Here is a 12,254-nt window from a genome sequence, read left to right as displayed (position 1 = left end):
ATTTTATGTTAAAAATAACAATACTATACTGATTACATGTAAATAACATAATTCTTATGAAAAATAACCATAATTTCCAAACCTCCAAAAAAATAAGTGAGAAGAATGACATTGTTTTATATTTTACAAGTTATTGTAGCATCTGGCTTAATGAAAGACAGCTAGACTCTCACATCCGCTTCCACACTCCATCTGTTACCATATGTTGTTTTGGTTGAAGTTCATGATGAAAATCTGGTGTCATGCACACATAGTTGGACACCTACTTTTCAGGTAGTACCTGAATGGGTCTTGGGTACCCCCAGGGGTCCTCAGACCATACCTTGAGAACCACTGGTTTAGATAATAATGATGCTGCCATGCCCAGCACTGCTGTGGATCATGGGGATGGGAACAAGCAGAGTTCAGAGTGAGAGATAAGATGATGGGGAGGGAGTGGGTGAGCATCAGTTATACAATGGGTGCTTCATTATTCAAATATCTGCCCCCACTCCTCAGTCCTGTTGGCCAGGAACATCCTGATCCCAACTGTCTTCCTCCTGGGGAAAGCAAATGTTGGGATGGAGCATTCCTATAAGTCAGCCCAGAACCATGATTGCCAGAGACCAAATGCTGAATGGGAACAATTCAGGGTAGACAGTACAGAATACCAGGAAAGAGGGATAACGGAGAGCAGTATTCAAGCCAAGAAAGGACACACACTGAATCACCTGGAAAATTTAAATGCTGATTTGATTGGCCTGAGCCAAAGCCCAAACAGCAGGAGTTTGGAAAATTCCCTAGGGAATTCCAGTGTGCAGCCAGGGGCAAGAACCACCAGACTGAAGTGGACTCAGCAGGACCAGCTGGGTTTTAATCTGTGTTCCACTAGTTATATATACAATTTACTAGCTGTATAGCCCCAGGCCAATTACCAGTCTTCAATTTACCCATCTGTAAATGGGAATACCATTCTGGATGTTGTGGATATTAAATGAGATCATCCATTAGCGCTGTGACTGGCCTAAGATAGGTACTCCGTAAGTCTGAGCTGTTATCATTGGTTATGGTGATTTGGGTGCAGGGGGTCAGCCTCTGTCAGCTCCAGTCTCAGTGCTGCCATAGAGTAGATCTCCCACCTGGGTCCTCTGTCTCCCCATCTCTGGAAATACGGTGACTTACCCCACCCCCCTGCAGGATTTCCGCAAGGGAAGAAGGGACAGTTGCCTGAAGGGCACAAATGTGGTATCACTGGAAACAGGTGCAGAAAAAGTCTGTGAGATGCAATGATGTTATTCACCCTGTGTGTGTGCGTGCACACACATGTGTGTATACTCTGTAATCAGACTCAGATATTGTTTTTTTCCTTTTGAAATTGTTAGAACATCTCAAATCTATTGCAGATGGCAGAGGGGAAAATGCAGAGTGGAAATATTTTAATGGCTTATTCTTGGCCCGTGGACTGTCCATAGAGACCTGGAACGAATGAGGCTCACTCCTCATTTGTCCTCGAGAACATCATCATTACACATTACACAGAGCGTTCTGCCTTGGAGTTCATTGGATCATCCACAAAAGCTAACAGCAACACGAAATGGGGGCCAGGGAAGGATGGAAAGACCTGGAACGCTCTCTGAGCAGGCAGTACAGCCATGACTCAATATTTTTATTAAGAGGCAGAATGAATCATGTAACACTTCTTCTAGAATTACTGGATGTGGACAGCCTCTCCAGCTGTTTACAGGGTGGAATTTGAGAGCCTTCAAACACAGATGTGCTGCTGAGTTTCACGACATCCACCCGAAGAGATGAGCCGGCCACACTGACGACCGACTCGTTTAATTTCCTTCAGGTTCATTGGCTTTTGTGAATTCACACAGAGAGAAGCGCCAGATAGGCTGAAGGAACTCACAGAAATGAACTGGAGGGATTGTCTAGGGCCAATCCTGTGACTGCTGCAGGAACTATACCTAATCACCCAGGACGGGGTGTTCCGGGCTGCCGAAGACTGCGAAGGGAGCCACAAATACAGGAAGATAATTGGATCCAGGGACCAACAGCTTCATCAGGAGCAAGATTACACAGGCTAATCCTTTAGACTCAGGGGGATAAGCAGCAATTAGTAAACTTCACTAAAGGATCAACCCTCATCCGGGTCTTGAATATTGACACTAAGTTAAGCCACAGGACATACTGGACTGATTAAGAGACCAGGAGACTGACCACATGTCAAGATTTCACCTTCCAACAAGCCCCATGCCAGATGTACTGGAGGCCAGACTCTCATAAAGTGGCTGAAACCAAAGAGGGTTGGGGTCTTTTGAGGGTTTTTTTTTTTCTTTATTGGTTGTATTCACAGCTCAAAATGTTTGTTCCATTGAGAGGCAGTTTACTGGCTTGAAATCCACTTTGCCAAACTGCTTGGTATGAAATGATTCTTCGGGCTTGGTAAGTACCCTTCCCTACATGATGTGGGTATTTTCCTTCCTTCCTCTCCATCTAAGTGTGCCCTTGTCACCTTGGAGGTGGCTGCAGTACTTCAACAGGAGGGACCAGAGCTCTGCCTTTTGACAAGAAGATGCTGAGGTCCCTCCTTGCCTCTTTGGGACAGCCAACCAAAGGAGGGGTGACAGGGTAAGGATCTATTCTTGAACATGGACCTCAGGCCCCCCACTGGCTCTGATCTACATTCCACAGAGAACTAAGCCTTCAGTGGCCCCCTGAATGGGGAAGACCCCCACCACCTCAGTCCTCAGACTCCTCCTCCACAGACTGTGCTGGGCAAGAAGAGGGCCAAGCTCCACTCCTCAGCCATCTACAAGCTGAAGCTTCTCCCCAGTTCAAGCCCCTCTCCTAGGGCTCTCACCAGGAATTGTTTTGTTTCATTGTGTTTAATGTAAAGTGTTCAGTTTAAGGAAGCCATTAAGCTGAATGAAATGGAAATCGATTTAAATGTGGCTAAAATATATAGCTCCTAATGTTCGCATCATGAAGGAGTTCCCTAATCACATATTCTTTCTTTCCTTCTTTCTTTTTAATGAGGCTAAACTGACTAAAATAATTTAACTGAGTTTAGAATGGCAGTGTTCAAACAAGACTCCTACATTTTTTAAAAGCCTATAAAATTAGTTCATTACATTTCTCAGATATTTGAATTTTATGCCCCAAATTATATTTGTTTTGTGAACATGTATAGCATTACTTCTGCTGATTCCCCTACCCCCTTGCCTGTGATCTTGGGAGATGTGAATGTGTGGGCCAAGGGAAGAAGATCAATTAGGTTATCAGGGAGTGGGGCAGAAAAAAGGGGCTGAAGAAGGCATTCCCCCATAATGATGACAGTTTTCCCTGGGACAAAATAAACGTGCTCCCACAAGTCACAAAAACAAACAAAACAAAAATAAAATCTTTTTCTTTCTCTCTCTCTCTCTCTCACTCATACACACATCACAGCAAAATAACATTTAAACTTACCTGTTCCTGAATTGCACGTTTTAACAGAGGTAGCCCCATGATAAACTTCACTCTCTGAAAGGTCAAAGCTCTCATTTCATCCAGACTTAAATCATACCTGCGAAGAACAAACATAAAATGGGTGTTAAAACCTTGATTTGGTGACTCTGAGTAGAGCCTTTGGACCAAGGTATCTGATAGAACAGACAGCTTTGTTACATCTCTTTACAGCTCTTGTTTGATACTGTGTGTCAAAGAAGGCTTACTGTGTGTGTAACGCAGACCCTGTGTTCAATACAGCGGGGTCAAAATAGAAGGAAAGAAGGAAGGGATTTCCTAACAGGGTGACCTTAAAACAGAACTCCAATATCCTCTCTGCGGGGACAAAAGATTTTCATGTTTCTGAGATGACTCAAGAATAGCATTTGGGAAGATGGGAGAGAAGGACTGATCTATGTGGTACAAGGGGTGGACTGTAGTGGCCACGAGGAGTGTCACTTAGAGTTTCCCTCAAGAGAACCCACCAACAACCTCCAGCTGCCATACCTTGGAATTAATTGTGGCACTCACCCCAGGCGACTTTCCTCTAGGGCTGCTCCCAGCTGGTGATTGAGTAGGACAAGCTTCTTGATTAGGGCCATTACTGCCCAGTAGGCAACTTATGCCAGGAGACCCAGCCCCCCCCTCAACTGGCCCACTGAGGCTTTCTTAATACCCCACTGTGCCCTTTCTGCTCTCTCATTTCACAGAGTCAGACCTGCCTACACACATTCCGAAGCTTTTCCCCCCTCCCCCAGCTCCTTCCCATCATCCTTCACAGATTCAAGTGCTCCGCTCCTCCCCACCCCATAAGCCATTTGCTCATTTAGTCCCATCTTGGTGTCTGTTTCTCAGTGAACTTTAAACTGACACAGGAGGGGAGTTTACACTCGCCACTGAAAATGCTTAAATGCAAAGCATAGCCTGAGCCTGGAAGAAACCTCACCCAGGTTTGATACCTGGCTCTGTCACTAACTGTGTGACCAACAACAAGTGACCTGGCCTCCCAGTACCTCTGTCCTCTAGATGGGACTGATAATTGCACATAACTCAGAGGACTGTCACCTCAAGTGCTTATCCCAGTGCTTGCATATATATAGTAAGTGCTCAATATTATTAATCTGCCTTCATTTGCTTCTTCATCCCTCCTCCTCCTCCTCCTCCTCCTCCTCCTCTTCAAGGGCAGGAATGGTGTTAGATCCATATTTACAGTCTCAGCACCAACCCAAGGCCTGGCCACAGTACACCACATTAAATGATGGTTGAGCTTAAATTTCTTTGTTTCCTATAGTTTCATGACTAGATCCTGGAGACTGTGTTCTCAGGTATATCCGAAAAAGCACCCCAACCACATACACTATCCCTATGTAAAGTTCATTCCCAATAAGAAATACAAACTGCATGGGTGTAGGGTCCAAGTCTTGAACTGTGTAGCCCCTCAGGACCAGCAGTGTCTCACATTTAAACATTTTTCCTAAATAACCTGCTGGCCAATTGCCCCAGACCAAACAAGAACCAATTAGACCATCTTGGGTTTCTCTCATCCATTCAGTTGGCAGGTAACAAAAAATCCAAGGGGACCCACCATTCATCATAGAATGTAAAAAAAAAAAAAAAAACAACCCACCCCCACCCCCCAAAAAAGAAAGGACACAGAAACCCCCTAACAGAAGAATCTTGCTTTTTTTGGTTTTTTTTGAGTCAGCTAGTAGACCTGATCTCAGAGCAACTAGTAGAGATTTCAGTATAAGCATTACTGCATAAAATCAACATTTTTCCTAAGGAGAACAGAAAATAAACATTCTGGAGTGCCTGGGTGGCTCAGTCATTAAGCGTCTGCCTTTGGCTCAGGTCATGATCCCAGGGTCCTGGGATCAAACCCTGCATTGGGCTCCCTGCTCAGCGGAGAGTCTGCTTCTCCCTCTCCCTCTGTGTGCTCTCTCTCTTTCTCTCTCAAATAAATAAATAAGTCTTAAAAAAAAAAAAAAAAGAAAGAACATAAACATTCTATTGTCAATGAAACTAGGAGTCCGGAAAACTCTCCAGATACTAACATAGAAGTAAAACGTGTCTGAGTTGATGCAGGATTTGGGCAGGAGGAAGTAGCAAGTAACACAACGCAAGTAACCACAGAAAGAGATCTCACACAGCACAAGGGCCAAACGGTGGCAACTCTGAAAAAATGCAGGTAAAAATTCACTTTCTAAATAAATGTAAGCTGTACACATTGAGAGGTAAAACTTGTAGCTCTGATCTAGAACAGCAAGACAGGAAAGGCAACAAGCAAGCAGATAAGAAGGTTCGCTGGCCCCTGAGCTAAGTTCAGGGTCAGGGCAACATGCAGTCACATGGACAGGCCATGTTTGAAAGAAGCAGTCTATCTCTGCCACAGCAGGGAAGGGAAAAGTTCTTATGTTGTGAAAAGGGACTATCCTGGACCCCTATCTCAGCTTCTCCTGCTCCCCAACCCTGAAACCTCTTAGAAAAGCCAGACCAGAAATCATTCAATTATATCCAAATCATCCAATTATAAGTAATAAAAACATACTAGCATAGAATTGATACAGTGATCATATAAGAAAAATGGAGAAAAAGAGCAAGCCACTGGCAACTGGCAATGTGGGTATGCAGTAGGGTTCTGGGCATCAGTGAGTGCAGGAGGTCTTCAGAGCACACAGGGTGCTGGGGAGCTTGCAAAATGTGGGCTCAGCTGAAGTCTAGCCTTAGCCTGATTCAGTGGGACACCCTGGAGTATAAATGGCACCGTGGAGTGGTCCCATCCTGTCCTTCAGTCATGGGCAGAAAGCATAACCTCAGCCATTTCCTGGGAAGGTAACTCGCATACATCAAGGACAATTCCAAGGAAGTTCAGTTGTGAGTTGGTACCAGTCAACACTGACAGCAGCTAGGAGATGAGTGTACAGGTTTGGTAGAGGAATCAGGTTAGGGTATTAACATTAACTGCTAAGCAGCTGACTAAAGCTAGAAAAAAAAAGAAAGGAGAAAAAAATAAATTATCACAAGAAAAGTAGAAAATCAAAACAGAAAAAGTATAAGTAATAAATCTAAAATCTGGCTCTGAAAAAAATCACAAGAGGTGGTTGTTCAACATTGCTCTGGTGGTATTAGCCAATGCAATTCGACAAGGGAAAGCAATTAGAGAAACTGAAATTAGAAAGAAACAGGGAGAACTACATACAGATGTTCCATGTGTTTCATTGATTGTATTAATGGCCCCTATGCTAGACCTCCCCTGATCCCTGCCCTTTGACCCTGCAATTCTCATAAAGAGGCAGAGTATACCTCCCCACTGCTTGAATCTGGGTTTGGCAACATGATTTGCTTTGGTCATTAAGATACTGGTAGATTTGAGGAAAGCAAAGGCTTAGAAAAGTACTTATACATTTCCCGTCCTCTCTTACTCCTCTGCAATCCCACAGACATATGCTTGAGCTAATCTAAGAACATGCCTAGGCTAGTTTGCCATGTGGACAGAAGGTATAAAGTAAGAGACATGTGAGGAGAGCCCAGTTGTCTCAGCCAAGGCCATCCTAGATCAGCCTACCTCCAGGCAAGGCCCACACTGGAAGAGCCTGGTCAAGATCAAAACTGTCTATCACAGCTGACTTCGTGAATGAGCCAAGGTCAGAAGAACCTCTCAGCCCCCACAAACTCATGATCAATAATAAATGTGTATTGTTTTTGAACCACTATGTTTTGCATCAGAGCTAATTGATACAATATGACTATGTACCTGGAACCCTCAAGACCACCAACTAAAATTACTGCAAACAAGAATAGCTTGGCAAGGGCACCTGGGTGGCTCAGTTGTTAAGTGTCTGCCTTTGGCTCAGGTCATGACCCCAGGGTCCTGGGATCGAGCCCCACATCGGGCTCCCTGCTCGGCGGGAAGCCTGCTTCTCCCTCTCCCACTCCCCCTGCTCGTATTCCCTCTCTTGCTGTGTCTCTCTCTGTCAAATAAATAAATTAAAAAAAAAAAAAAAGAATAGCTTGGCAAGAAATACAGGTAATCAAAGTCAGTAGCTTTCATATGGTTATATAAAGAGTTTGAAAATACATGGAAAAAAAGATTCCACTTGCCAAAGTTATAAAACAAAAGAAAAATATACTTAAGAATAAATTTTTAGCTGTACTTATATGAATAAAACTGTAAAACACTCCTGAAGAACACACGAAAAGACTTGAACAAACAGAAATATGTACTGTGTGGGGTTTTTTTTTAAAGATTTTATTTATTTGAGAGAGAAGGGGAGAAAGAGAGAGAGAGCATGGGGGAGAGGGGCAGCAGGAGAGAGAGAAGCAGACTCCCCACTGAGCAGGGGAATCAAGAGACATTTCACCCTACAAAACCAGACAGTAAAGCCTATGGGAATGCCATGAAGTATGTTATACAGACAAGATTCTAAAACATAAGTTATTAGCTATTTCCTTCACATTTCCATTCCAGTAACTTTTTGATAGAATGGTTGTTATTCATCTACTTTAAAATTTTAATTCACATCTATTCTCATATTAAATTAAGCTTCCTGCTCATACTGATACCAAGCACCTCATAGGAGTCAAGTTTGAGTAATGATTTTATATTAATCTGCGCAGAACAAAGAAGACAGACTGCAAGATCAGGCAAGGACAGTGAATGCACAAATAATACACACATTGGCCAAAGGAACTGAGAAATTATTTAAAAACTATAACATAAACAGAACTCAAGAAAACTGGGTTACTAATAAATAGTTCTCAACTATTAATACCCAAGTTAAAGAAATTCTGTATTCAAAATAGAAAAATGTGGATCAAGAGACATTAAAAAACATTTTCCAACAGAGACAAGTTAAGACATTTTAATTAGAGGTCTATCCCATTCCCCAGCCCACCCTCACTCCCAAAATGCACTACCAGAGATGAGTTTAATGTTACATGGGCAGAAATAGCACAACACTGCAAACATCTAAAAGATGAGTGATTGAGTGAAGTACGGTCTAGCCTAACAGTGAGATTATTACATAAAAAGGAAAATCTGTCTATACGCCTATGTAAGGAAATTGCCAAGATGTTTAAATGAAAAGAAGCAAGGTGCAAACAAGTAAATATATTACTTTTACTGCTGTACTAGATGTTAAAAAGGGGGGTGGGGAAGAAGACTACATAGTTGCTTGCCTATATGTTGTTGCTATTTTTTTATTCTCTTAAGGGAAACACCAGAAACTACTAACAGTGTTTACCTTTTGTGTATGTGGGGCGGAAGAGGGAGAAACTTGGCAAATGGGAAATAGTACTCTACCTTTTTATGTGTTCCAACTTTTAGATCATATTAAAAGACCTTTTAAAAAAAGACGTTTAAAAAATTTTTTTTAGATATTTTCAATTGTACACTTAAAATGACCACTAGATGGCAATTGTTCTTCACTTGAATGGCCGCCACCAAGTACTCCTGGAACAAATAAAGCTGGGTGAAGTCTTAGAACCTGCCTGAAAGCTTGAGCACCTGATTATCTTAATAAGAATGTGTAAATTCTTAACACTTTTCAATAAAAAAGTAACGATCTCTGCAATGGAAAAAGATCAGGATTTTAGGAACATCCCCCCCGGCCAAGCTCTCCAAACCCCTACACAACATGAATATCTGCGTGTTTTCTGTCTTCAAATATCAACCTCCACGTTTAACAATTTTAATAGGCCACCTCAGACGTCATTTATTTAACAATGGGGTATAAATCATGAGCAATAATGACTTTTTGTATTTTAACGTATATAATTTCTCTGTCTTCTTGAATCTGTAATATATGAAGATATGGCAAATATTCTCTATACCTCAGATTGCAGACAGAGGCCCTATGGAATTAAGAGCCTTGGCCAGATCCTGGGTGGATGGTGTTAATGTGAAGATTAGGAGCTAGGGGACACCTTGAGGACAGCTGTGAGGGCCCAATTCTTCCCCTAGCAGCTCTGCCATCATCTGACTTATCTTTTAGTGTTACGTGGAGAATTTAGCTTGAAAACAAAAACAAAAACAAAATGGTGCCATGACTAAGAACAAGCTTGAAAACCTCTGAGCTAGGATATGCCACAAGCAAGAACTGAAACAAAAGATACTAATTTCATCTTCCCTGAGAGAGGTGTGGGGTGTAGACATCCAGCATGAGTAAGACACCTATCTGGGAAGACTCACATGTGGAATTAAAACCAAACTACAAGGTACTAACTTAAAAAAAAAAATCTAATGGTAAACACCTACTAGAATGGCTAAAAGAAATAATACTGACAATATCACGTGTTAAGGAGGATGCCGAGCAGCAGCTGGATCCCTCCTTTGCTGGTGGTGGGAATAAAAAATAGTACAGCCACTTGGGAAGAGTTGGACAGTGTCTTTTAAAATGAAACATACACTTACATAACTCAGCAATCCCACTCCCAGGTATTTACCCAAGAGAAATGAAATCCTTTGTTTACACCAACAGTGATACATGAGTGTTTACAGCAACTTTATTTGCAATCGCCAAAAACTAGAAACAATCCAAATGTCCCTCAACTGGGGACAGAAGTGTGTGACATCTACACCATGGGCTGCTGAGCAATAAAATGGAGGGAACTCCTGCTACACACGACTTGAACAAAGACTCTGTGTTGAGGAGAAAAAAAGCAAATCTCAAAAAGCCACATATGTTTCCAATTTTATGACATTCTCAAAATGACAAATTATAGCGATGAGGAATACATTGGTGGCCGCCAGTGAGTAGAGTGATGGGGAGAATCTGACTCTAAAGGAGAAACAGGAAGCTTCTATGGTGACGGAACAGTTCCATGTCCTGATTGTGTTGGTGGTTACACAAAATGATGCGTGTGAATGACACACACACACACACACACACACACACACACACACACACACACAAATAGATGCCCTCCAAAAGATGGGAACAGTCACTTCACGAAAGAAGATACACAAATGGCCAATAAGCACACCAGAAAGTGCTCAGTGACACTGGTCACCATGGAAATGGAAATTAAAACCACAATGAGATACCACCATCCACCCACCTGAATGGCTAAAAAAAAAATAATATGTTAACAAGGATATAGAACAACTGAAACTCCCATACTTTGTTGTGAAAATATATAATGATACAGTCATTTTGGGAAAAGGCCTATTAGTCAATTTCTCATAAAATTAAACATATACCTAACTCTATGACTTAACAATTATACTCCTAGATATTTACCCAAGAGAAACAAAATGCTCACAAAATTCTTCTAGAAGAAGGTTCGTATCAACTTATTCATAATAGCCCCAAACTGGAAACAGCCCAAGTACCCATCACTAGGAGAACAGAGAAATAAACTGGTTTAGTCATGAAATGGAATACTGCTTAGTGATAAAAAGGAACGTATGAGTGATACACATACTTGACGTGTATGAACCTAGAAAACATTATGCTGAGCTCTCTTGAATCACTTGCTCTTCAAGAAGCCAGCTGCCATGATACGAGGACAGCTTTGTGGAGAGGTCCCCACGGGCAGAAACTGACATGTGGGTGGACCATTTTGAGAGAGTGGATCTTCCAGCCCCAGACAAGCCTTTATATGACTTCAGACCTGGCCAAAATCCTACCTGCAACCTCATGACAGACCCAGAGCCACCCAGCTAAGATGCTCTGAAATTCCTGACCCACAGAAACCGTTGAGATAATACACATTAGTGTTTATGATGCTAAGTTTTGAGGTAATTTGTTACATATCAATAGATAACTAATACACATGGTATTGTCATACACACATACACACACACACAAAACTGATGGGCATGAACTAGTCTCTTATTTTTAAACACTTTAATAACATGTAATACACCAAGAACAAGGCATGAGTCATAAAATTATAGCCTAATGAATTCTCACAAAGAAAATACACCCGTACAATCCCTACCCGAGTCAAGGAGAATCACATTATATCACCAGCACACAGATTCTCCCCCCTGTCTCCTTGTCAGTCATTACTCCCTCTCTCCCTGCCCACTAGGTGCTCTCCTGACTTGGGACTCCATAAATTATTTTTGACTGCTTTTTAATATTAAAGAACGGGGATTAGACCTTTTGTATTCTTTTGTGTCTCATTTCTTTTGCTCAACATGGCTAATAAGATTCATCTTTGCTGTCTACTCTAGCTGTAGATCATTCATTTTCACCGCTATAGAGGATTAAATTGAATTAACATACCACCAAATATATGCTGAGTGAACATATTGTGCTATTCCACTTACTTTAAATTCTAAAACAGACAAAATTAAAACATAGTAGAAAAAAAAACAGAACAGTGGTTACTTCTGGGAGAATAAGAGCAGGGATTGAGTGGAAAGGACATGAGGGAAATTTCTGGGGTGATGGTAATGTTCTATATTTTTATAGGGGCTTGAGTTACATAGGTGTGTACATTTAAGATTTTTGCATTGCATTGCATTTTACAGCAAAAAACAAAACAAAACAAAAGCCTGAACACATATTGAAGTCTTGTTAATGATTTGCACACTGAATTATTTCAGGGAAAGGAGTGTACTTATTTATTTATTTCGGCGACTTTGAAATGCATCCAAAAAATGAAATACGGTGGATAAAGGGATAAGTAAATGAGCAAATATGTGATATAGCAAATACAGTAACACATTAATGGTAGAATCTAAGTGGTACATTTAAGGAACTCAATGTTAAAGTCTTTCAATTCCACTGCATGTTTAAAATCTTTAAAAATAAAATACTGGAAGGAAGTAG

The 12,254-nt window shown here is 41.5% G+C and overlaps 1 protein-coding gene across 4 annotated transcripts in view; it reads right to left on the bottom strand.

Annotated features, from left to right (window-relative positions):
• The window catches only part of ACOXL (acyl-CoA oxidase like), a 357,812-nt gene that overhangs the window by 317,467 nt on the left and 28,091 nt on the right, over positions 1 to 12,254 (bottom strand). For all 4 annotated transcript variants that reach the window (XM_027621418.2, XM_027621416.2, XM_027621417.2 and 1 more), the window contains exon 2: positions 3,454 to 3,550. In XM_027621418.2, the coding sequence (XP_027477219.1) occupies positions 3,454 to 3,528 (75 nt within the window). In that variant the 5' untranslated portion in view covers positions 3,529 to 3,550. The remainder of the gene's footprint in view (positions 1 to 3,453; positions 3,551 to 12,254) is intronic.

This window comes from Zalophus californianus, chromosome 8, assembly GCF_009762305.2.
Source record: "Zalophus californianus isolate mZalCal1 chromosome 8, mZalCal1.pri.v2, whole genome shotgun sequence".
Lineage (NCBI taxonomy): Eukaryota > Metazoa > Chordata > Mammalia > Carnivora > Otariidae > Zalophus > Zalophus californianus.
This window is presented reverse-complemented; position numbering and strand designations above follow the sequence as displayed.